Below are 27277 nucleotides of genomic sequence, written 5' to 3' on the forward strand. Positions count from 1 at the left end.
CTCCAGTACTTTGGCCACCTCATGCGAAGAGTTGACTCTTTGGAAAAGACTCTGATGCTGGGAGGGATTGGGGGCAGGAGGAGAAGGGGACAACAGAGACTGAGATGGTGGGATGGCATCACCGACTCGATGGATGTGAGTCTGAGTGAACTCCGGGAGTTGGTGATGGACAGGGAGGCCTGGCGTGCTGTGATTCATGAGGTCGCAAAGAGTCGGACACAACTGAGCGACTGAACTGAACTGATTCTTTGATAAGACTCAAAATTTAGACAACGCTGCTCGTGAGAGCTTGAACCTTGGCATCAAAGGATAGAAACAAAACTTGAAGATGGTATAGTATTATTAAAAACAATTTTGAAAGAAAGGAAACATTTTTGACATCACACAAAGGAACTGTACTTTATTTGAGATGAGGAGGATAAGCAACAGTTGACCAGCTGGTAGAAATCCCTGCCCAGGTGATAGACAGACCCAAGAGAGGGAGAGAATCCTCTGATGGTGCCTGGAAGAAAAGTTGCTGCTGTTCCATGTGAAGCTCTGGGATGCTTTCTCAGCTGTCCTTCCAGAGGACAGCAGAACAGCAGCTTCAGGAAGGAAACCTCTGGCTGTCAGGAATCACCATAGGCATACTGCTGGCTCAAGGGCGGAGAAGCTTCTTCTGTATCCACGGTAGGCTTTAAAGAGAAGATGAAGGTGGAGCTGTGGAGCTAGGTGAGTCAGTTGTCCTCATCCTCTCCTGATCCAGATAAAAGCTGATGCTGTTACTTATACTTGGGTGGGCACTTCTGCTGGCATTGTTGGGGAGGTGGCACAGGAGGGCATTTCTGCTGGCACTTTGGAGGTGGGCAAGGCTCAGGGCACTTTGGAGGTGGACAAGGCTCAGGACACTTTGGAGGTGGGCAAGGCTCAGGACACTTTGGAGGTGGGCAGGGCTCAGGGCACTTGGGAGGGCACACTACTGGAGGTGGCTGGCAGGGCTGCTTGCACTGCTGCTGCTGATAAGACATCTTTCTGGAGTATTAGAATCTGAAAGAAATTACACGACAGTGTTCACAACAAGGAACTGCTACAAGGAGAAAATCTGAGCTTATGTAATACCATCAGATAGAATCTCTCTAGTCTCTAATGTGCTTAATTTCTTCTACTCTTTTTAACAAATTTCTGACTTCTCCCTCATTAAGAGAGTTTTTAATTAGTCAGAAGAAAACCTTCTCTCATACAATTATTACAAAATTTGTTTTTTGTTTGAAAGAACCAAGCAATATTTTTAATTGTTACTTTGATTTTATGAAAATAGCATCTTTAAGAAAACCCATCATAAGTTCTGAAATTCTGTGTAAGCTCACAAGCAACTTCCATCATCATTATCTCTCATGAAGTCCAAACTGGATTACTTGTGTACAGAGCAAAGGTTCACCAAGAAGGATACAAGGGTTCTCCGCCTTCTAAGATAAATGCTTCTCTACCAGAGCAGAGGGATACCAAAAAATACAGAAAACGGAAAAGTACTTTTGTCCTTACCTCTTCATGTCAAAAACTTCATATTTATTTTATTTTTCAATAAGATAATTCAAACATTGTACCAGAAACTTAATAAATACAATATATCATTGGGCTTAAATTTCAAGTTCCTATCAACCATCAACAAAGTAGCATTAAACACAATTATAACTTTGGACACAGCATATTTGCTCTCTGCAGCATAAATTCAACATTGGGAGCCCCAGAACAAAGTAGAACCGAAGGATCAGACTCACCAGTTCTCCAAAATCAATCGGAACTTGAGTAGCAGGAGGATGGTGGTGGTGCAGCAGAGGGCCTTTTTATAGGGCTTGCTGCCCCTCCCAGGGGAGGTGGAGCTGCCAAAACTGGCCTGGTTCAGTCATTTCCCAAGCAAAATGCAAATCCATCCATAAGTGGCTTGACAGGGACTCTGAAAAGAGGAAACATCCTGCTCCAGGATGGAACATAATCTCCTACTAGATTATGTTCTCATGACTAAGAGTCTCTGCCTTAGCTCTCAGGGATTTTCAGCAGTGGGAGGATTTGGCAGGTTCTCCAACTTGTACTCAAAGGCTCCCCTTCTTGTTTGAGGAAGATGGCTCTTTTCTATCTTTCACCTTCTTTGAGTTATAAAACTTCCTATGTTGTTCCACTTGAACTGGTTGCCATTTTGCAGTACATACTGAGTTGAAAAGGGCCTGGCTACCTGGCGACAGCCTTCTTTTTACCGCAGGTTCTTCTTATAATGGTTTCCTCCTTGATCCATGGCCTGCTAATCTAAGTCTCCTTTCTTCTTGTCCTGTTTGGACTTCATGAGAGATAATGATGATGGGGATTGCTTGTGAGCTTACACAGAATTTCAGAACTTATATGGGTTTTCTTAAAGATGCTATTTTCGTAAAATCAAAGTAACAACTCAAAAGATTGCTTGGTTCTTTCAAACAAAAAACAGATTTTGGAATAATTGTAGTGCCTCGAAGACCTGAATAGAACAAGACTCACCCTCTCCTGGTAAGAGATAATTCCCCTGCCTGTTGGCCTTCAGCAGGGTTTTGGCTTGGTAGAGTTTGAATTTTCCAGCTCAGTAGCCTTCCCGTCATGATACTTAGTGTTCAGTGAAGTGGTGACCTCTAGAATCTTCCTTTCACTGCCATGATCCATAAAAAGCAGGACATCAAGCAAATTCCTCTGACCTTTATAAATCTGTTTTACCTTGGATCACAGGGAATTCAATACCAGTGTAACATCACCTATAGTAATTCAGATGTTCCAGCAGCTTAGACCCTGGACCTACAACTGAAAGCAAAGCTTTTTGCTCATAACTGCCCAACTTGACATACCACCTGCTCCTACATAATTTCTCCCAAGGGGCCCCTCTTTATTTCTTCCACTTTTGAATAAAGTTTAGAGAAGTGTTCAAAATTTCTAGCTTCCTGCCCCTATGAAATGATTGGAAAACCTAGTCTAGAAAGCAATGCCATTCAAACATCTAATTATATATGAAAGTTGAAATCACTTTATTAATAATTCATTCAGTATAGCTAATTGCCATTCATGCATAACATCTTAATCATTAATAATAATTTTATTATACTTTCAATTCATTTAAAAATCCATTTTAAAATGTTAAAAGATTTTCCATAACAGTCACAGTGGAATATAAGTCAAATGATCCTATTTCTTTCTCTGCTTTCTTCATTAAATTTGTCAGTGTGCTGGAAGGTTTGATAGTTCATTTATGAGTGAATTTGACTGGCACAGGGTGCCCAGATACTTGGTTAAACACTATCCTGTGTGTTTCTCTAAGGCTGTTTGTGGATGAGCTAAGAGGAGCCTGGCAGGCTATAGTCCACAGTGTCGCAGAGTTGGACACAACTGGAGTGACTTAGCAGGCACATGCGATGTTTAAATAAGTGGCCTGAAAAAAGAGGTTGCCTTCTATAAGGTGGGTAGTTCTCAACAGTGCATTGAAGACCTGAATAGAACAAGACTCACCCTCTCCTGGTAAGAGATAATTCACCTGCCTGTTGACCTTCAGCAGGGTTTTTGGCTCGGTAGAGTTTGAATTTTCCAGCTTTAGTTATTTCTCTCTTTTTCTCTGTCTCTCTGTGTGTCTCTCACTCTTTTTTTATAAAATATATATGCACTGTAATATACAATTTCATGTACATGATTTTCTGGGGCCGATTAAATTAGAAATTCAAAAAGTTAGTATAAATTGAAGTTAAACTATTAATATTATGCGATACATGTGATCTGTAATTTTGGCAAATATAATGAGCCTTTAGGGAATAACTAACTTTCAGTGAACAATACCCTAGTATGTTTTCCAACCCTGACCAAAGATTTTGTTTCTGCCTTTCACAGATTTATCCCTCAATGATGCTTCCACAGTTCCCTGTTCTTTCCCGGAGCTGAACAGTCCTCTTTTCTGTGCTGTTCCCTTGGGCACTCAGGCTTTTTATGGTGAGCCTTGGCTTTTGAGGGTTCCTGTCTAGTTTAGAAATAAGTTATAATGCTGGGTTTATGTTACTGTAGAATGTAGAAACACATTTTTAATGAACTCAGGATGTCCCCTGTATTCCTCACTCTTACGCTTCCTTAGACTGCTATGAAGTGCTTAAAATTCTTTATCAGGAAATAAATATTTGTATTCCAATTAAACTTCAGGTTTAAATTGTGTGAAACAATAATAAATGTAAGATACCATGTAAGACTCACACCATCACATACAAATGATTGAAAGCAGGTTTGTGAGGGGAGAGAGAATCAGAGCACTAAAGATCTGAAATCTAGGGTAATTATGAACTTAGGGCTGATCTGATACTTTGCTTTCTTCTACTCTTTCCCAAGATGTTTTGCGCTTCTAAGAGACAATAATTTTAAAATTATGTTAATGTTTATTCTCTGTCTTCTCCTTCAATTGTCCAGACACCTCAGCTTGCTGTATTACACTTTGCTCCCCAGTGTATACCTCTTAACTCTCCAACATTGATATGCTGACATGTTGTCAATACATTTACTGAATAGTCCTTTAATATCTTTTCAAATTCTTCCTGTGGTCAGGAGGGCTGACTAATTGTTGCCATTTAAACATCTAAAGTAATATTGGTAGATCTCCCTTCCTTGTCTTGGCCAAATCATCAGGATGCTTTTCAAGAATGTGGTTAATAGTAGAATGAGGAGGAAGAGGAAGTGGAGATACATGAAACCTGTGACAGAGTCACCAGCTATGCTCCAGCAAATAAAGGATTACTGAATCAACCCATCATCACATCCGTTAAACAGGTTAGGTTCCCTGAACTGTCACTGTTCCTGTCAATAAGGAACAGCTTTTGACCAAGATTACCACTGAGCATGATCATCCAGGAACAGAGCCATCACTATAGCACCTTCAGGATTAGTGTCTACAAGCAGTGTCATCACCAAATGGTTCATGTAAACTATTGAAGTTGCTACTGTGTACTAAGTACCTGACTGCAGTCATAATACATGTTTTATACTCAATAATGGGGACCCAGAAAGTTAAGAGGAACTAAAAAGCCTCTTGATGAAAGTGAAAGTGGCGAGTGAAAAAGTTGGTTTAAAGCTCAACATTCAGAAAACTAAGATCATGGCATCTGGTCCCATCACTTCATGGCAAATAGATGGGGAAACAGTGGAAACAGTGTCAGACTTTATTTTGGGGGGCTCCAAAATCACTGCAGGTGGTGACTGCAGCCATGAAATTAAAATATGCTTACTCCTTGGAAGGAAAGTTATGACCAACCTAGATAGCATATTCAAAAGCAGAGACATTACTTTGCCAACAAAAGTCCGTCTAGTCAAGGCTATAGTTTTTCCAGTGGTCATGTATGGATGTGAGAGTTGGACTGTGAAGAAGGCTGAGCACCAAAGAATTGATGCTTTTGAACTGTGGTGTTGGAGAAGACTCTTGAGAGTCCCTTGGACTGCAAGGGGATCCAACCAGTCCATTCTGAAGGAGATCAGCCCTGGGATTTCTTTGGAAGGAATCATGCTAAAGCTGAAACTCCGGTACTTTGGCCACCTCATGCGAAGAGTTGACTCATTGGAAAAGACTCTGATGCTGGGAGGGATTGGGGAAGGAGGAGAAGGGGACGACAGAGGATGAGATGGCTGAATGACATCACTGACTCGATGGATGTGAGTCTGAGTGAACTCTGGGAGTTGGTGATGGACAGGGAGGCCTGGCGTGCTGCGATTCATGGGGTTGCAAAGAGTCAGACACGACTGAACGACTGAACTGAACTGAACTGAACTGATATAGTAAGATGAGACAGTAGTAGCCACACTTTGATGTCATTTCCCCTGAGTATGCCATAAGGACTTTCATAGCCTCTCTCATCTCAGGGTGGGGCCAATCCTCAGGGTAATTTGATCCACCGTGATAAGCCTACTGCTTTAATCCCATCAAAAAAGCATGCTCTTATCTATTCTGTTTATTGGTTTACCATTTATAGCAAAAAAAAAAGGTGATAATAGTACCCTACATTTCATCAGGCAACCTACTGCTACATTTTGTCCATTATAACTCAAGATTTTTCCTCCATTCAGTCTTCAAGGTTTATAGTTACATATTGATCCACCACATGAATACTGTGGATTCATATGCCACATTATTATGCAGCTCTGTAGGGAGTGTTTCCTAGATTCCATCTGTTAGCTAGTTAGAATAGGAAAAAGGAGTCCAGAATGGCAGTGCCTAAAAACAAAGAAGGGAAAAGCCAGTGAAAATAGAACAAAGGAAGGCCTGTGGACCAGAGTGAGAACCTCAGGTAAAACAGACAGCCCTCCTGGCTAGCCCAATTTACATAGGGCAGGCTCAAGGGGAGGAGAAAAATCATATAAAAAGAGGAGCCAAAGTTGAGCCTGGGGGCTGTCTTCTCTTCACATCATTTGGGTTAGCCAGCCCTCAACCTGGAGGATATATTTTCCTTTGCTTGCCAAATAAAACTGAGCTGTAAGTACTTATTTAACATATATGCAGAGTGCATCATGAGAAACACTGGGCTGGAGGAAGCACAAGCTGGAATCAAGATTGCCAGGAGAAATATCAATAACCTCAGATATGCAGATGAAACCACCCTTATGGCAGAAAGTGAAGAAGAACTAAAGAGTCTCTTGATGAAAGTGAAAGAGGAGAGTGAAAAAGCTGGCTTAAAACTCAACGTTCAGAAAAATGAAGATCATGGCATCTGGTCCCATTGCTTCATGGCAAATAGATGGGGAAACAATGGAAACAGTGACAGACTTTATTTTCTTGGTCTCCAAAATCACTGCAGATGGTGAGTGCAGCCATGAAATTAAAAGACGCTTGCTCCTTGGAAGAAAAGCTATGACCAACCTAGACAGCATATTAAAAAGCAGAGACATTATTTTACCGACAAAGGTCCATCTAGTCAAAGCTATGGTTTTTCCAATAGTCATGTATGGATGTGAGAGTTGGACCATAAGGAAAGCTGAGCACTGAAGAATTGATGCTTTTAAATTGTGGTACTAGAGAAGACTCTTAAGAGTCCTTTGGACTGTAAGGAGATCATACCAGTCAATCCCACAGGAAGTCAGTCTTGAATATTCATTGGAAGGATTGACGCTGAAGCTGAAGTTCCAATATTTTGGCCACCTGATGCAAAGAAGTGACTCATTGGAAAAAACCCCTGATGCTGGGAAAGATTGAAGGCAGGAAAAGGGGGCAACAGAGGATGAGCTGGTTGGATCGCATCACTGACTCGATGGACATGAGTTTGAGCAAGTTCTGGGAGTTGGTGATGGACAGGGAAGCCTGGTGTGCTGCAGTCCATGGGGTCACAAAGAATCAGACATGACTGAGCAACTAAACTTACTGAACTGAACAATCCAAATGAAGTGCCCCTAATATTTGGAACTTACTTACAAAGCTTCTGGCCTATGAAAATTGAAATCCAATTGGCCAGTGTTCAAATAGCATGGTCTGAGTTTGAATTTTATGAAAAAACTGTGAGATGACTTAGCAAACAAAGTGGCATGCCAAGATCAGCACACTTCCAAAGGTCTTCAAAGCACCAGAAGCAGGAAACACAAAGGAGACAGTCTGAGATCACCTTGCAGCCTCTCTAATGTATTGAATATGTAACAAGAATATAGGTCAGAATAAACCACAGCAAGATCTTTTTGTCATCGAACTCTTAGAATAAAAAAAAAAAGAAACAAAAATAAATTGAATCTAATAAAACTTAAAAGTTTTTGCACAACAAAGGGAAAAATCTCAATAGAGAACTACCTTACGACCCAGCAATCCCACTCCTGGGCATGTACCCAGAGAAAACCATAATTCAAAAAGATACATACAACACAGTCTTCATTGCAGCACTATTTACAAAAGCCAGGACACAGGAACAACCTAAATGTCCATCAACAGAGGAATGAATAGAGAAATTGGTGTACAAAAATGCAGTGGAATATTACTAAGTCATTAAAAAGAATGAAATAACATCATTTGAAGCATGGATGGACATAGAACCTGTAACACTGTGTGAAGAAAGTCAGACAGAGAAAGAGAAATATTGTATGATGTCACTGTATGTGTGGAATCTAAAAAGAAATTATACAAATGAACTTACGAACAAAACAGAAACAGACTCACAGACTTAGATAATGAACTTATGGTTACCAGGTGGGTTAGGTAGGGCACAGGCAAAATTAGGAGTTTGAGACTGACATATACAAACTGCTATATTTAAAATAGATAACCCCTAAGGGCCCACTGCATAGGGTAGGTCTGCTCAATATTATGTAACAACCTTAATGGGAAAAGAATTTGATAAAGGATACGTATATATGTATAACGGATTCACTCACCTGAAACTACGATATTGCTAATCAACTGTACTCCAATATAAAATAAAATGTTAAAAAAAGTAAGATCTATGCTTAAAGAACATATCTGCTGTCACAATGACTTCACTAGTAAGTTAAGCACTTGGCAAACAAACTGCATAGGAACAGAGACTTTGTAAATCTAAACAAATATTGTTAACCTTAATGTTCTTCAAAGGTGGGGTCAAAACAATCTGGAAAGTAAATCCAGAAGTGAAAAAGATAAAAACCCTGAGATTGATGTGTTTTTGGAGAAAGAAGAGCAGGGGCTATACATGGAGAGGAGGCAACACTTTGCCTGGTAAGGACTCTTTAGTTTCCCTTTCTTCTGTACTACCCATGTTTTAATAACTACTCTATTTTTAAAAATAAAGTTATTCTCTTTTTTAAAAAATTCTATTTATTTATTCACTTATTTTTTGGCTATACTGGGTCCTCATTAGAACAAGCGGGCTTTCTCTGGTTCCAGCCAACAGGGGTCACTCTCTTTTGGGGTGCACAGGCTTCTCATTCCAGCTTTCTTGTTCAGGAGCACAGGCTCGAGAGTAGAGTGGGCAGGTTTCGTAGCTGTGGCACACTGTCAGGAAGTATTTAACAGGAGGCTTCCTGTGTGCTGTTTTGGATCTGTCCAGAATCCTCTGTTCCTTATTAATTCCTGAATACAGGAATTAAGAGGAGAGGCAAGCCTCTCCAGGGGCTGAGGGATCAAGGCATTTCCTTCGTTAGTTTTTCAATACGGTGATAAGCACCCTCTTCCTTCTTGTGGACCATACGGTAAAAGTGATTGTTTACAACTCTCTCTCTCTTTAATATGGATCACCTATGTTTTATAAGTCTGGAATTTTAATCTTCATCTTTGCTGAGAATAACTACAGCATATATGCCCACACCATGTTGATTAAAACATCTTTGCTCCATCAGAGCTTGGGTCCCCATGTCTTTCTTTCTTTCTTTCTTTCTCTCTCTCTATCTCTCTATTTCTGGCTGATTTCCTAGAACGCGAAAGCTGGCTCAGTAACCCAAGAAATATTAGCCTATCTCATTCTTTCACTTTCTCATCGTCGACTCCAGACCACCAGGTTCCGGTCCATGAAAGGACCTCAACAGCACACAAGCTTAGTTGTCCCCCAGCATGTGGAATCTTCCCAGAGCAGGGAATGAATTCGTGTTCCCTGCATTGGCACAGGTGATTCTTAACCATTGGACCACCAGGAAGTCCAAGAACTGCTATACTTATGTGGAACATCCCACTAATTTCCAAAAAACACTTCATCAGCAATATCACATTAAACCCAAGGTCAAATTAGAAGAATAATGGGATAACAGAATGGGAAAGAGTAATGAAACCTAAGAATCTCCTTGCTTGCTATACTAGTTATGTCTGAGCCACTTTCCTGTGGAGCAAACGTGGTGGTGGTGGTGGTGGTGCTTGTGGTGATGAGGGAGACAATGGTGAACTGCCTCACCCAAAAAAGTGGCATTTTTGTGACTGGCTTGTGCCAACTAAACTAAACAATTCATTTAATTTTATGCCTCAGACAAGTTTGCAATGTAAATAAGATTTTCCCTACATTTTAGCAAAGGGACTGTAAACCTAAGAAGTTAAAAGATTTGATTATAAAATCAATCAAGTAATAACTAAGAAAATAATATGTATTGAAATTATATAGAAATGATTGTTAACAGCATGGCAAGATTCAGATAACACTGATTGTGAGAGCCTAAAACTTGGCATCAAAGAAGGGTGTAAACAAACCAAGATGATGATATGATACTGTTAAAAGCAGGCTTTAAAAGAAAGAAAACATTTTTATGCCACACAAAGAAATTGTAGTTTACTCAGGAAGTGGAGGATAAGTAACAATTGCCCAGCTGATAGAAACCCGTCCCCAGGTGACAGACACAGAATACAGGGAGACAGTCCCATGATGGTGCCCAGGAGGAGAGCTGTTGCTCTTCCCTCTGAAGTGCTGTGATGCTTTCTCAGTTGTCCTCCCAGAGGAAAGTGGCGCAGCAGCCTCAGGAAGGCAATATCTCTGGCTGTGAGGAGTCATCACAGGCATATTGCCAGCTGAAGGGTGGAGAAGCTTCTTCTGTATCCATGATAGGCTTTAAAGAGAAGATGAAGGTGGAGCTGTGGAGCTAGGTGAGTCAACTGTCCTCATCCTTTCCTGATCCAGATAAAAGCTGATGCTTCTACTTGCTTTTGGGTGGGCACTTCTGCTGGCATTGTTGGGGAGGTGGCACAGGAGGGCATTTCTGCTGGCACTTTGGAGGTGGGCAAGGCTCAGGGCACTTTGGAGGTGGGCAGGGCTCAGGGCACTTTGGAGGTGGGCAAGGCTCAGGGCACTTGGGAGGGCACACTACTGGAGGTGGCTGGCAGGGCTGCTTGCACTGCTGCTGCTGATAAGACATCTTTCTGGAATCTTAGAATCTGAAAGAAATTACATAACAGTGTTCACAACAAGGAACTCCTACAGAGGGACGTGGCAAAAATTGTGTAATACCATCAGACAGAACCTCTCCAATCTCCAATGCCCTTTAAACTCTTCAACTTCTTTTAACAAATTTCTGGCTACTCCCTCCTTAGAAAATTGCTTCATTAGCCGAGAGAAAGTCTTCACTTTATCATACAATGTTTTAAAAAAATAGTTTTGTTTAAAACACACGTGATGTTTTGTTTTGTTTTATTTTGTTTTCAGGAAAACAGCATTTTCAGGAAAAGCCATCACAAGTTCTAAAATCCTGGGCAAGCTCACAAGCAATTCTTATCTTTATTATCTCTCATGAGGTCCCAACAGGATAACTTGTGTACAGCACAAAGGGTCATCAGGAGGGACACAGGACCTCATACCTTTTAAGATAAATGCTTCTGAAATTACAGCAGAAGGACACCAGGAAGATGCAAAAACAGAAAAAATACTTTTTTGTTTCCCTTTTCATGTCAAAGATTTCCTATTAATTTACAGTTCAATAGGGTAATTCAAAGTATGTACCAGAAACTTAATAAATACAGTATACCACTGTGCCCAAATTCCCATCCAATGAAAGTGAAATTCGCTCAGTAGTGTCTGACTTTTTGTGACCCCATGAACTGTAGCCTGCCAGGTTCCTCTGTCTATGGAATTCTCCAGGCAAGAATGCTGGAGTGCTGTTCCCTTCTCCAGGGGATCTTCCTGACCCAGGGATGGAACCCAGGTCTCTCACATCGCAGGCAGATTCTTTGCCATTTGAGCCACCAGGGAAAGCCTCCCATCCAATAAGTACCATTAAACACTTGATCATAACTTTGGACCCACCGAATTTGCTGCCTCCAGCATAAATTCAATATTCTGGAGCCCAAGAACAAAGTTGAACTGAAGAATCAGACTCACCAGTTTCTCCAAAGTCTATCAGGACTTGAGTAGCAGGAGGATGGCACTGGTGCAACAGAGGGCCTTTTTATCTGGGTTTGGTGCCCCACCAAGGGGAGGTGGAGCTGCCGAAACTGGTCCAGTCATTTCCCAACCAAAATGCAAATCCATCCATAACTGGCTTGACAGGGACTCTGAAAAGAGGAAATGTCCTGCTCCAGGATCTCCTCACTGGATTAGGTTCTCATGACTCAAAAAGTCCCTGCCTTAGTTCTCAGTATCAGGGGTTTATGACAGAGGGAGGATTTGGAGGGTTCTCTAATTTGTACTCAAAAGCTCCCTTTCTTGATTGGGGAATATGACCCTTTTCTATCTTTCACCGTCCATGAATTATAAAATTTCCTGTCTTATTCCAGTTGAACTGGTCACCATTTTGCTGTACATACTAGGTTGCAAAGCACCTGGCTACCTGGTGACACTTTTCTCTTTACCTCCAGCCCTTCTTATAATGCTTTCTCCCCTGATCAACAGCCTGCTAATCTAAGTCTCCTTTCTTCTTCTAAAATGGACGGAGGGCAGGTTGCAGATCATCTCACTAGCCATCCCATCGTAACACTTAGATCTGCTCAGTAAAATGGTGACCTCTAGGATCATCCTTTCACTGTTTTTCTCCTTGGAATAAAGGACATCAAGCAGGTTCCAGTGACCTTAATAATTCTGTTTCAACTCTGTCCACAGGGAATTCACTAGGAGCTTAGTATCACCTACCATAATTCAGATGTTCTGGCACTTCGGACCCTAGGCCTGTAACTGAAAGTAAGCTATTTGCTCATAATTCCCAACATGATATACTATCTTCTTCTACAGAATGTCTCCCAACTGACATTTTAAATTCTTCCACTTTTGAAGAAAGCTCAGAAAACAGTTCAAATTTTCTGGCTTCCTACCCCTTTGAAATTATTGGGAAACTTAATCTAATAAGCAATGTGATTCAAACAAGTAATTTTATATGAAAGTTAAAATACTTTATTAATAGTTTAGTCATTAACACAAGCTGCCATTCATACATGACTCCTCAATTATTAATACTAATTTTACCTACTTTTAACCCACTTTTTAGATTTTCCATATTGGTCAAAGTGGAATATATGTCAAATAAACTTATAAATATTTCCTGCTCTACTTTCTTCACACAGTTTGTCAGTATGCTGGACACTACATTTGGTGGTTAATATGGGCTGACTTGACTGGCACAGGGTGCCCAGATATTTGATCAAACGTTATTCTGGGTATTTCTCTAAAGATGTTTTGCATGAGATTAATACTTAAATCAGTGGTTGAGTAAAGGAGGTTGCCCTCTATAAAGTGGGTAGTCTTCATTTCATCCATTGAAAGCCTGAATAGAAAAGGCTGTCGTCCTCCAGGTAAGAACAAATACCTCTGCCTGATGGCCTTCCACTAGGGTTTTGCTTCTGCAGATTTTGAATTTGCCAACCTTCATAATCTCTTTCTCTCTTTCTCATTTTTATCTCTGTGTTTCTTACTATATTGTAGTATATAATTTGAACATTTTACCTGCCTGTTTATGTGTATGATTGCCTACATCCAATTAAAACTTCAAAAAGTTAGTATAAAGTGAATTTAAAGCAAAAGATATTGATAATACATAACACATGTGATGTGTAATTATGACAAATATAATGAGCATTTAGAAGATAACTAAAGTTCTGGAAACAATGACCTAGTACATTTTCCAACCTTGGCAAAAGATTTCATTTCTGCCTTTTCAGAGATTTTTGTTATTTAGTCACTAAGTTGTGTCCAACTCTTTGTGGCCCCATGGACTATAGTCCTCCAGGTTCCTCTGTCCATGGGATTTCCCAGGCAAGAACACTGGAGTGGATTGCCATTTCCTTCAGACATTTAGCTTTCAACAATTCTATAGTTTCTCTGTTCTTTCCTTTTTATGTATTGTCCCATTAGACACGGAAGTTTTTCATTATAACCCATGGCTGGTTAGGCACCCTGTCTGTTCTAGGAATAAAGTTACAATGCTGGCTTTCTGTTGCTATGAAAGTGTGAAAGTGTTAGTCGTCCAGTCACGTATGACTCTTTTGCAACCCCATGGACTGTAGCCCACAGAGCTTTTCTGTCCATTGAATTCTCCAGACAAGGAGACTGGAGTGGGTAGCCATTCCCTCCATACATAGTTCTTCAGGCACTCTGTCCATCAGATCTAATCCCTTGAATCTTTTTGTCACTTCCACTGTATAATCATAAGGGATTTGATTTAGGTCAGGTTTGTAACATTGTACAGGAGGCAGTAACCAAGACCATTCCCAAGAAAAAGTAATGCAGAAATGCAGAATGGTTGTCTGAGGAGGGCTTACAAATAGCTGAGAAGAGGGAAGTGAAAGGCAAAGAAAAAAAGGAAAGACATACCCATTTGAATGCAGAGTTCCAAGGGATAGCAAGGAGAGATAAGAAAGCCTTTCTCAGTGATCAATGCAAAGAAATAGAGGAAAACAATAGAATGGGAAAGACTAGAGATCTCTTCAAGAAAATTAGAGATACCAAGGGAACATTTCATGCAAAGATGAGCACAATAAAGGACAGAAATGGTACGGACCTAATAGAAGCAGAAGATATTAAGAAGAGGTGGCAGGAACACACAGAAGAGCTATACAAAAAAAAATCTTCATGACCCAGATAACCACAATGGTGTGATCACTCACTTAGAGCCAGACAACATGGAATGTGAAGTGAAGTAGGCCTTAGGAAGCATCACTACAAACACAGCTAGTGGAGATGATGGAATTCCAGTTGAGCTATTTTTTCAAATCCTGAAAGATGATGCTGTGAAAGTGCTCCACTCACTATGCCAGCAAATTTGAAAAACTCATAGGACTGGAAAATGTCAGCTTTCATTCCAATCCCAAAGAAAGACAATGCCAGAGAATGTTCAAACTACCATACAATTGCACTCATCTCACATGCTAGCAACATAATTCTCAAAATTCTCCAAGCCAGGCTTCAACAGTACATGAACCATGAAATTCCAGATGTTCAAGCTGGATTTAGAAAAGGCAGAGGAACCAAAGATCAAATTGCCAATATCCGTTGGATCATCAAAAAAGCAAAAGAGTTCCAAAAAAATATCTACTTCTGCTTTATTGAATACACCAAAGACTTTGACTGTGTGAATCACAACAAAATGTGGAAAATTCTTCAAGAGATGGGAATACCAGACCACCTTATCTGACTCCTGAGAAATCTGTATGCAGGTCAAGAAGCAACAGTTAGAACTGGACATGGAACAACAGACTGGTTCCAAACAGGAAAAGGAGTACGTCAAGGTTGTATATTGTCACCCTGCTTATTTAACTTATATGCAGAGTATATCATATGAAATGCCTGGCTGGATGAAGCACAAGCTGGAATCAAAATTGCTGGGAGAAATATCAATGACCTCAGGTACACAGATGACATCACCCTTACGGCAGAAAGCAAAGAAGAAATAAAGAGCCTTTTGATGAAGGTGAAAAAGAGTGAAGATGTTGGCTTAAAACTCAACATTCAAAAAATGAAGATCATGGCATCTGGTCCATCACTTCATGGAAAATAAATGGGGAAACAATGGAAACAGTAAGAAACTTTATTTTTGGTGGCTCCAAAATCACTGCAGATGGTGACTGCAGCCATGAAATTAAAAGACGCTTGCTCCTTGGAAGAAAAGCTATGACCAACCTAGAAAGCATATTAAAGTGCAGAAACATTACTTTGTCAACAAAGGTCCATCTAGTCAAAGCTATGGTCTTTCCAGTAGTCATGTATGGATGTGAGAGTTGGACTATAAAGAAAGCTGAGCGCTGAAGAATTGAATCTTTTGACCTGTGGTGTTGGAGAAGACTCTTTCGAGTCCACTGACTCACTGTAAAAGACCCTGGTGCTGGGAAAGATTGAAGGGAGAAGGGGACAACAGAGGATGAGATGGCTGGATGGCAGCACCGACTCAATGGACATGAGTTTGAGCAAGCTCCGTGAGCTTGTGATGGACAGGGAAGCCTGGCTTGCTTCAGTCCATGTGGTCACAAATAGTCAGACACAACTGAATGACTGAACCGAGTCATTTCCTTCTCCAGTGGGCCTTCCTGACCCAGGGATTAAACTGGATTTTTCAGACAGTTTCTTCACCATTTGAGCCACCACGGAAGTCCATGTTACTGTATAATGTGGAAACACATTTCTAATGAAATCAGGATAATCCATCTCTTGTCACCCCATCATTTCCTTAGACTACTGTCATGTACTTAAAATTCTTTCATCAGGAAATAAATCTTTTTATTCCATAATGAAATATCAGATTTAAATTTCACAAAACCAGAAATAAATGTAAGATACCATTTAAGACTCACATCGTCACATATAAGTGGTTGAGAGTAGGTGTGGGAGGGAAGAAAGGATGAGCGAACCAAAGTTCTGAAATCCAGTTGGCATAGAAGTCTAGGTGGCATAGAAACTTAGGACTGATCTGATATATTTGCCTTCTTCTACTCTTTCCAAACATGTTTTAGGTCTCTAAAGACAGTTATTTAAAAAAAAATTATTCTAATGTTTATTCTCTATCTTTTCCTTCAACCTTACAGACCCCTTTTACACTTTTTCCAGACCCATATTACACTTTGCTCCCCAATGTACACCTCTTAACTATCCAACTTGGTGCATTGACATGTTGTCTATGCATTAATGAATAGAACTTTCCTATCTTTTTTAAGTGCTGACTGCTGCTGCTGCTAAGTCACTTCAGTCATGTCCGACTCTGTGCGACCCCATGGACTGCAGCCTACCAGGCTCCTCCGTCCATGGGGTTTTCCAGGCAAGAGTACTGGAGTGGGGTGCCATTGCCTTCTCCATAAGTGCTGACTAATTGTTGCCAATTAAATGTTTAACGTGATGTTCCTAGATCTTCTTTCCTTGTCTTGATCAGGAATTTTTCAAGGATGTGGTTTGGTAAATGGAAAAGGAGGAAGAATAGGAGAATGAGGAGGAAGAGGAAGTGGAGATACTTGAAATCTGTGACAGAGTCACCAGCTATGCTCCAGCAAATAAAGTATCACTGAATCAACCCATCATCACATCAGTTAGACAGTTCCCTGAACTGTCATTTCTCCTGTCAGTAGGGAAGAGATTTTGACCATGATTACCACTGGCCAGGACCATCCAGGGAGACAGTCATCACTATAGCACCTTCAGGATTGGTGTCTATAAGCAGTATCATCACCAGATGGTTCGTGTAAACTATTACAGTTGCCACTATATATATATTATCTGAATGCAGTTAGAATACATGTTTTGTACTCAATATATGGGGACCCATCTAGTAGGATTAGACAGTAGTAGTCACACCTACCTGTGATTTCATCTGAGTATGCCTAAGTATGCCCACCAGGACTTCCCTGGTGGCTCAGACGGTAAAGCGTCTTGCTTACAATGCAGGAGACCTGGGTTCGATCCCTGGGTCAGGAAGATCCTCTGGTGAAGGAAATGGCAACCCACTCCAGTACTCTTGCCTGTAAAATCCCATGGACAGAGGAGCATGGTGGGCTACAATCCACAGGGTCGCAAAGAGTCGGACACGACTGAGCGACTTCACTTTCACTTTCATGCCCTAAGGACTTCCATAGGCTCTCTCATCTCAGTGGTCCAATCCTCAGGGTAATTTGATTCGCCACAATATGCCTACTTATTTAATCTCATCAAAACCCCATCTTTAAAAAAACTCTGTTTCTTAGTTTTCCATCCATGACAAAAAAGGGTGATAATTGTATGACTGTATTTTTTTCAGCCAACCAACTGCTGCATTTTGTCATTTAAAACTCCTTTCTTCCATTCAATCATCAGGGTTTATAGTTACATAGTGACCTGCCTGCAGGGAGTCATACGCTACATTGTTAGGTTGCCCTGTAGGGAGTATTTCCCAGAAATTCCATCCCAAATAATATTTTTAGAGTATATGTATCCTGGAAGATGAGTTAAAATTTACTATCCTTTTATTACAGTTCTGCTCAGTCATTAACCATTGGTACAGTTCCTCATCATATTGTAGAATCAGAAGGTCTTCCAGATGATGCCACTGAGATTTTAAAAATTCTGTTTAACCTTATAAGATTCCGAAAGCAGGAGTGGTCTCAGTCAACATACAGCTTCACCTTCTTTGGCATCTGGTTGTTGTTGCTGTTTAGTCACCGAGTTGTGTCTGATTTTGCAACCCCATGGACTGTAGCATGTCAGTCTCCTCTGTCCTCCACTGTCTCCCAGAGTTTGATCAAATTCATGTCCATTGAGTTGGTAATGCTATCTAACCGTCTCATCCTCTGCTACCCCATTCTCTTTTTGCCTTCAATCTTTCCTAGTATCAGGATCTTTTCCAATGAGTCAGCTCTTCAAGTGGCAAAAGTTCAGCTTCAGCAACAGTCCTTCCAATGTACAGTCAGGGTTTATTTCCTTAGGATTGACTGGTTTAATCTCCTTGCAGTTCAAGGGACTCTCAAGAGTCTTCTCTAGTACCACAATTCAAAAGCATCAATTATTTGGTGCTCAGCCTTTCTTATGGTCCAACTCTGACATCATATATGACTCTGGAAAAACCATAGCTTTGACTACCTGGAGACTCTAGTGTAATTGGGCTAAGAAACAATATTATTTTTTGCTTTGAGCTGCATTAAAGGAACCCAGGTAATGTTGAGTTTCCCTCTGTGCACAATCCATTTATTCATTCTTTTGTCCTCAGCTACTGTATCTTCTTCTCTCCATTTGTCGCTGATTTGAACCTAAACTTTTCCAACTTTGGAATGAGCATTAGGTCTAGCCACTGTGCTGGTCCAGACTTCAAAGAGAAATACCAGTCTAGCAAGTACCTTCCCCTCAGTCCATTCTCATTTATACAGAGGACGAGTGCAAACATTACACAATGCAGCTGCATTCACTCTAAAGCCAAATTTTGCCAAATGGGTAAAGGCACAATTCATCTAAGACACTGGACCAAATGTTTCTTCTGGGATAAATAGAATCTGTGGGCAATCAGGCCTGAAGCATGCTGCTGCTTCCAGAAAATGTTACAGACCCCTGTATACTCCAAATTGGGCCTTGGATATCATTATAAACGAAGTGTCCCTAATTCTCTGAACTCATTCATAAAGCTTCAGACCTAATGGAAAGTGAAATCCAAATGGCCATTGTTCAAGTAGCATGGGCCGCAGTGGAATTTTATGAATAGTTAGTGAGATGACTCAGCAAACAAAGTAGCACGCCAAAATCATCACCCTTCCAAAACTTTTGGAAGCATCAGGAGAAGGAAACACAAAAAAGACAGTTCAAGATCACCTTGTAACCTCTGGAATGTATATGTATCAAGAATATGTGACAGAATAAATCACAGCAAGGTCTTTTTCATCTCGCATCTTAGAGTAATAAAATAAAAACAAAGGCATATGGGATATACTTAAAAGCCTTTGCTCAGCAAAGGAAACCATAAACAAAATGAAAAGACAACTCTCAGAATGGGAGGAAATATTTGCAAATGAGGCAACCAACATGGCATTAATTTCCAAAACATACAAACAGCTCATAGAACTCAGTATCTAAATAGTAAACAGCCTAATCAAAAATTGGGTGGAAGATCTGAATAGATATTTCTCAAAAAAAAAAAAAAAAAAAAAAGACATACAAATGGCCAAAGAGCACATGAAAAGATGCTCAATATCACTAATACTTAAAGAAATGCAGATCAAAGCTACAATGACAGAAAGCTACAAAATCTATCATCTCACACTGGTCAAATCAGCCATCATAAGAAAATCTACGAACAATAAATACTGGACAGGGTGTAGAGAGAAGGGAACCCTCTTGCACTGTTTGTGGGAAAGTAAATTGGTACAGCCACTATGGAGAATAGTATAGAGGTTCCTTAAAAAAAAACTAGAAATGGAAACACGATATGACTCAGCAGTCCCATTCCTTGTGCATATACTTGGAAAAAACTGTAAATTGAAAAGATGCATGCATGCCAAAGTTCATTGCAGCACCATTTACTATAGCCAAGGCATAGAAGCAATATAAATGTCCATCAACAGAGGAATGGATAAAGATGTGGTACATAAATGCATTGGAATATTACTCAGCATAAAAAGAATGAAATAATGTCATTTGCAACAACATGAATGGACCTAGAGATTTTCAAACTGAGTGAAGGAAGTCTGACAAAAAAAAAAAAAGGACAAATATCATATGATACTGTTTATATGTGGAATCTGAAAAAAGGGTACAAATGAACTTGTTTACAAAACAGAAGTAAAAAACAAACTTATGGTTACCTGGGAGTAAGGAGCAGGGAGAATTAAATTGGGAGATTGGAATAAACATATACACATTACTTTAAAAATATATATATTTTTAAGTGGAGGATAATTGCTTTACTATGTTATATTGGTTTCTGCTGAATCAGTCATAAGTATACACGTATCCCCTCCCTCTTGAGCCTCCCTGCCACCACCCACCCTCCGTCCTATCCCTCTAGGCTGTCACAGAGCACCAGGCTGAGCACCCTGTGTTGTACACCAGCTCCCCCTTGGTTACCTATCTTACACACTGTAATGTACAGATGTCAGTGCTACCCGCTCAGTTAGTCCCACCCTCTCCTTTCCCTGTTGTGTCCCTAAGTCCGTTCTATATATGAAATAGATAACTGAAAAGGACCTACTGTATAGCACAAGGAAATCTACTCAGTCCTCTCCGTAATGGCCTATATGGGAAAAGAATCTAGAAAAAGAGTGTACACACACACACACACACACACACACACACACACACACATCAGTTATATGATTCACTTTGCTGTATACCTGAAAAAAACACAAGATTGCAAATCAACTATACTCCAATAAAAATTTAAAAACAGAATATGAGTCAGAAAGCCTTTACAGAGTGTATCAAAATAGAAGAATCACTTCAAGAAACTAGAACCCCTCTGATCATTACTGTTATTTATAGTTAGAAGGGGGCAGACAAAGAAGGACTTGAGTAGAAGGGTTAATCACACGAGGCCCATGTGTCAGATCATATGAGCATGTAGCTGCTTATAATCAAATGCCTCCTTGTGTGGGTAAAGTAAAAACTAGTGAAGAAAACCAGAATATCAGGTTCAAGAATGTAGGAATGATGTTTTTGAAAATTTTTTATTTTTACTTTACAGAACAATTACTTTAGAATGTTGTAATGGTTTTTGCCATACACCAACATGAATCCGCATTAGGTATACATATGTCCCCTCCCTCCTGAACCCTTCTCTCACTACCCCACCCCCACCAACCCCACCCCTCTAGGTTGTCAGAGAGCACTGGCTTTGAGTTCCCTGCATCATGCATTGAACTCCCACTGGCTATCTATTTTACATATGATAATGCATATGTTTCAATGCTATTCTTTCACACCATCCCACCCTCTCCTTCCCCCACTGTGAAAGACAAATATCATATATTAACACATATGTATGGAATCTAGAATAGTACTGATGATCCTACTTGAAAGACAGCAAAGGAGACACATTTAGGAGTGATGTTTTTTGGAATAAACTGGAGTCTTGGAGGGAGTGCACATGGGCTTGGAGGTGGCTTGGAACAAGCAGAACTCAGTCCACTGCCAGAGAAGAAATCTGCTCCAGGTATGGCTGCCTGAATGACAGGCTCTGATTTCTATTACACTGTAGCTATTGCCATCCCAAGGATGCCCCCTAAATGTAATCACACACACACACACACCTATAGAAGCCCAGGGTACCAGAATTAGACAGATGTTATCTATACCAACTCCTCTCTAACTGCAAGTCCTATTCATTATGGGACAGCAAAGAATGGGGCACAGTCAGCCAATGACACCAACATCCAGGAGTGTGCTTAAAGGTGTTTTAATAGAGGTAGAAAGGGAAAGAGGTATTTCTTCAAATCCAGCTTCTCCCCTCCGATGAACCCCAAGCAACTGAGAACCAGTAAAGCTGCTAAGGCCTTCTGCAGAACGCAGAGCTCAGAGGACCGTTCAGAGTAAGGAAAACCTCATAGCACATATTTTTAGGATGCAAACAAGAGAGGCTGTGACTCAGGGAGAGAAAATACTCATTGCAAGATCTACACAATGAAGACAGAGAAACAAAAGGGAGAAAGGTGTTCAAGATCCGGAGGTTGGTTCCTCAAGGGCATAGCAGTGGACCACGTTACTTCTGGTTGTCCTTCTGCTGGTTTGGACCTGGAATGACCACTGAGGGGTATGCCTCAGGCACCTTGGTATTTCCAGGCTGAGGGACGTTGGTGTAGACTGGCTCCGGATCTCTGACGGGACATGGCTCCGGAAGTGTGGAATAGCCTTGCTCGGGAATCTTGATGTCCGGTTGTGGAACCTTTGGAAGGCATGGCTCCTCGATTATGGGAACAAATGGTTCCTGAGGTGGAGGTGGAGGCTGGCAGGGCTGTTTCACCTGCTGCTGCTCAGGCCCAGGGGGTGGGGTGAAAGGCTGTTTCTGCTGATATGAACTCATGCTTTAAAGAAGGCTGGACCTAGAGACAGAAAAGCAGACTTAGTAGTTTAGTAAAACAAGGAGGAAGCCAAGTCTAATGACAAATATCTTAATTTCATGCCCCTTAAGAAACAAAAGCTTCTCTTTATTTTTGTTTCCTTGAATTTGAGAATCAAAGGAAACTGAGGATTCCTGTACACTTTCAAGAGGAAAAGTTTAAAGGTGGTTTATTTTGATCCCATGGGAGTGGAGCCTTTCTCTTTGCTTCCTTTCTTCCTGTTCTTTTCCAAAAACCTACATTAGCCACATAACATAACTTCAGGTTCCTGTGATTGACTGAAGCCCTCAGTTTACAATCAATTGAAAAAGTGTTAAAGTTCAAAATCTGGTGTCTACCCTCTCATATCCCTCACATAGAGTGCCTCAGTTCTCATAGGAAAATCCGTAAGCCCACACAATTCTGTCTATGAGCTTCTGTTCACATTGTCTTCTTGGTGTTTGTTTCTGGAAGTCTTTCCATTCTGTTGTTGCTTGTCCATACACGCTCACCCCTCATGGCTCTCCTCCCAGATCCCGTCATCTTTCTCATTCTGACTCAGCACAATACCTGCCTCATCCTCTCTATTCTATGTGCAGTATTTTTTTGTAAATTACTCCTATGTATTACATTCTCTGATGGATCATAGGTTCAAGGAGTAAAGAAAAGTGTTATCTTTTGTACATCCAAAGTGCCAATGCAGTGCCTCTCGATTTTGCAAAGTCTAAAAATTAATAAAAGAGAATATTAAAATGTCACTAAAATTGCCCTGAACATGAGCTGCAGTCTATATCCTCCTGCCAACTGAACAGATGGTCAACAGAAACTATTCCCCTTTTCTGACCCCAAATTCCACAGCTGTAATCTAAGTGAGAAGTCAGAAAGATCTATAGTCACCTTAAACATAAATTACTTTGCATTTAAAATAAATATATCACATCATGGCAAAGAGATTTTAATCAAAATACAATATCATTGGGCAAATATTAAGAAAATCCATGTGAAGAGTCTCACCTGATGTGAAGAATCGTTTGAGTTGTCTGGTCTCCTGGGTCTGGTGAGAAATCTCTGGCCAGCTGGCATTTTATATAGAATATGAGCCTTGCCTTAAGGAAGTGGGATTTGGGGGTGCTAAACTGTCTTCATTCCAGCTTTAGTGGTGAAAATCTCTGGCTTAACATTTTGTGGGGCACTCATTGTTTGACGGTGATGTCACTTTGTTTGACGGGTCTGTTCTCACTGTCTACCATTTGTAGTGTGGTTGCTATGGGAAACAGGGTTCTTGGGTGGTGATACGTTAAATCAGAGTGAAACTCCAGGCTCCTGGGACCAGAAATAACCATACCTGTTTAACAGGACCCTAATATTTAGTTCAGATTAATTTTGTTGAGCATTTTAATTTCCTGAGTGAATGTGGAGATGAACAATAGGCATTACTGTGTCTCCTGGGAGGCCATGGGAATGGTAGTAATAAGTGAAGCATCTGATATTCCATCTCTTAGTAAATCCAAACCTGGGAAAGGAAAGGAAAAGTTAAAATGTCTGCTTTGGAAATGCTTCCCTCTAAAGGGCCTTAAGATGCCACATTGACCATGTTGTGCATGTCACTGGGGATGGACAGTTAAGACTGGATCTGTCCAGCATGTTGGAAAAGCCCTAAGACTCTACTTCTCATGGGATCTGTGTTTTTGTGGGCAACAAAGAATAAGAAAGTCTGATTCTTTGAGTTCATGAACTAGCCACATCCTCTGATCAGGATAAGGTGAAACAGAGGTCACTAACCCAGGGTTGACCTCAATGCACAATCTCTTACTAGGTGTGGCCCTTAGGAAATTCAAACATTCTTAAAATTCAGGTATGTGGATGGCTCCTCCCTTCCCACTGCTTTACCTCTCTTATCTCACATTAACCTGAGTCCCAGGCACAGCACCACTGCTGCTGCTAAGTCGCTTCAGTCAGGTCCGACTCTGTGCGACCCCATAGACGGCGGCCCACCAGGCTCCACCGTCCCTGGGGTTCTCCAGGCAAGAACACTGGAGTGGGTTGCCATTTCCTTCTCCAGTGCATGAAAATGAAAAGTGAAAGTGAAGTCGCTAAGTCGTGTCTGACTCTTAGCGACCCCATGGACTGCAGCCTTCCAGGCTCCTCCACCCCTGGGATTTTCCAGGCAAGAGTACTGGAGTGGGGTGCCATTGCCTTCTCCGAAAGAAGTTGAGCAAGTTGAAGTTGAAGCCACCACTGGGATCTCCTTTATTTAGTTCTCCAAAGCTCTAATTACACTTTAGCCTCATCCATTGTCTGGAAGATGCTCAGTCAATGTGCAATTATTGTTTTCCTTGATAGATGCATATGTTCATAGAAGAGAGGGAGGAAGGAAAGATTGAAGGAAAGAGGGAGAGAAGAAGGGAGTGAAAGAAGAAAGGGAGAAATGAAGGAAGAAGGAAGGAAGGGGAGAGAGAGAGAAAGAGAAGAAAGCATTATTTTAGAAAGATATACATGAAGTGCTTGCGTGCATGCTAAATTGCTTCACCTGTGTCTGACTCTTTGAGACCCTATGGACTGTAGCATGCCAGGCTCCGCTGTCCATGGGGATTCTCTTGGCAAGAATATTGGAATGGGTTGCCATTCCCTCCTCCAGGGGATCTTCCTGACCCAGAGATCGAAACTGCATCTCTTGCATCTCTTGCATTGGCAGGCAGGTTCTTTACCACTAGTACTGCCTGGGAATCCCATGAACTGCTTGAACAACCATAATAAGGTGACTTCTTAGAAATGATTCACTATCTTATGACAGGCTTAGCAGTATGAGTTGAAAAGGTGCGGGTTCGTCATGCTCTTGCCCTGCTCCCTTCCCCACCCGTGTCCTTCCCTCTCAGCTACTGTCTGACCAGCATGACCCTCTAAGGTGGTGCCAGTGTCACTGTCACATCTAAGCTCTAGTGTCTGGTGTCACTTCAGGTCTCCTCTCAGGATTGTCCATGTCCCTCCCTTTCCTAAAACCACCTCTCAGAGCCCTTGACACAGGAATCTTTGCCCAGATCTTGCTGCTCTCCCTGGGATTCTTATTTCCAGAGAAACTGCTTTCTGCTCCTCTGCATGAATCTGGGTCTTCCTCATGTCCTAAACTGATTATTGACTTTGGTTCTAGAAAAAATTCCTTTTTCATTTCCTGACTCCCTTCCCTGGTGGACTTTCTTTTGCTCTGTCCTAATCCATGCCTTTTCACCTTAACAAAAGCCTCTCTGGCATCAGCCACCAGCCCTTCTAATTTGCCCACACTACTGTTTCTGTTTGGACAAGCATATTCACTGGCTTGGTGTTGACGCGCTTTCTATCCTTCAGAGAAGTTTGGTTTCTTCACCAGTGCTATATACATTAAGGAAACTGACCCCTATAGAGTCACATTGTTAAGGGAAACACACAGTAATTGGCCAAAGACAAGCCAGAAATTAATCCCATCACCATAAGACCCAAGACTTTGAGCCACGTGGCAGAGCAATCCTCCTGGGTTTCCTTACCCTCCTTCTTTCCCCCTGGGTGCCCCCTTCCCAATAACATCTCTTGCTTTGTCTCCCCAATATCATCTCTGGTGTTTCTCCTCACAAGAGCCCACTTTCAGGCCCTGGAAGGGGTCCCCTTTCTTGCAACAGCATTGCTTCTGATGGTGATGCACTTAAATGTGCATTACTTTTTTTAAACACCATCCTTGTAGAGAAGGGGGACAAAAAGAAGCAAATGTAGAAAAAACTTATTGAAAATGTGTTCATTTCTCATTTTCCCAGTACCCCTCGACTCCTCCACCTCCAGAGGTACCTTGATCTTTTCCACTGGACCACTTTCCAGGGGCAGAAGGCTGCAACTCTTTCCATATCAATGGCCTGTGTCTTGCTTGGGACCTTTATATGCGTGGTTTGGGGCACTTTAAACACTCTCCAAATCTTCTGGTCTTGCCTTTTCCCAGCCACGATTGTATGAAATTCCCACACATTCCCTCGGGTGATGTCTTTCCTTTCTTGATCCTAGGTTCCAGAAGGCCACAACATGAGATGTCTGTGGGCATTTTTAATGCATTTGTAGAAATGCAGGCTGGAATAGTTAATGCTTCACAGCCACGCCTTACCACTGGAAAGCATGAGTTGATAGACAACGCTTCCCCCTTTCATTCCCAGAGAAAACCCTTCTGAAACACATTTTTTTTTTCATATTTAATATGCATAACTAAATATGAGTTTGGACATGTGCAAACACCTGTAACATCATCTCTACAGAAAGGAACATATCCAACACTTCCAATGTGTTCCCTACTCACCATTTTGAAGTGTGTTCCCCACTCACAGTATTTTGTGGTGAGAAATTTATGTATTCTCTTAAATTTTAAGTACACTATTATTAAGTAGAATTATTATGTTGGAGAACTGATCTCTAGACTTTAATCATATAGCATAACTGAAACTTGATATCCATTGAATAACAATGCTCCGTTTGCCCTAGTACTTCACTCATAGAAAACACCATTATACTCTCTGCTTCTGAGTCTATTTTAAATGCCTTCTATAAATGGAAACATACAGTATTGTCTTCATGTAACTGGCTTATTTCACTTAGCGTAATGTTCTCCAGGTTCATCCATGTTGTTGAGAATGGCAAGATTACTTTCATTTTAAAGGGCAACTATTCTCCCATTTTGTTTAGGTCCATATTTTCTCTGTCTATTAATCTGCTAATGGACAATTGTATTGTTTCCATATCTTGGCTACTATAAATAGTGCTAAAAAGAACATGGGTGTGTAGCTACCTCCTGGAGATGATGATCTAAATTCTTTTGGATCAGTTCAGTTCAGTCACTCAGTTGTATCCGACTCTTTGCAGTCCCATGGACTGAAGCATGCCAGGCTTCCCTGTCCTTCACTAACTCCCAGAGCTTGCTCAAACTCATGTCCATAG

General features: G+C 41.0%; 2 protein-coding genes and 1 long non-coding RNA gene across 3 annotated transcripts; all 3 read right to left on the bottom strand.

Annotated features, from left to right (window-relative positions):
• Positions 1–380: 380 nt before the first annotated feature.
• Positions 381–1799, bottom strand: LOC139179956 (uncharacterized). The gene is made up of 2 exons (XR_011564264.1): positions 1758–1799; positions 381–1026 (listed from the first exon to the last, which is right to left on the bottom strand). It is a non-coding gene; the product is annotated as an uncharacterized lncRNA (long non-coding RNA).
• An 8314-nt stretch (positions 1800–10113) lies between these two features.
• Positions 10114–11833, bottom strand: LOC109557001 (small proline-rich protein 2E-like). The gene is made up of 2 exons (XM_070780710.1): positions 11754–11833; positions 10114–10813 (listed from the first exon to the last, which is right to left on the bottom strand). Exon 2 carries the CDS (start codon positions 10792–10794, stop codon positions 10576–10578), a length of 219 nt encoding a protein of 72 aa, XP_070636811.1. The 5' UTR covers positions 10795–10813; positions 11754–11833; the 3' UTR covers positions 10114–10575.
• Positions 11834–21677: 9844 nt separating this feature from the next.
• On the bottom strand, positions 21678–23502 carry LOC109557002 (cornifin-like). Its single transcript, XM_019958359.2, has 2 exons — positions 23348–23502; positions 21678–22336 (listed from the first exon to the last, which is right to left on the bottom strand). Exon 2 carries the CDS (start codon positions 22315–22317, stop codon positions 21997–21999), a length of 321 nt encoding a protein of 106 aa, XP_019813918.2. The 5' UTR covers positions 22318–22336; positions 23348–23502; the 3' UTR covers positions 21678–21996.
• Between the last annotated feature and the right edge of the window lie 3775 nt (positions 23503–27277).

This window comes from Bos indicus, chromosome 3 (genome assembly GCF_029378745.1).
Source record: "Bos indicus isolate NIAB-ARS_2022 breed Sahiwal x Tharparkar chromosome 3, NIAB-ARS_B.indTharparkar_mat_pri_1.0, whole genome shotgun sequence".
NCBI classification, from domain to species: domain Eukaryota; kingdom Metazoa; phylum Chordata; class Mammalia; order Artiodactyla; family Bovidae; genus Bos; species Bos indicus.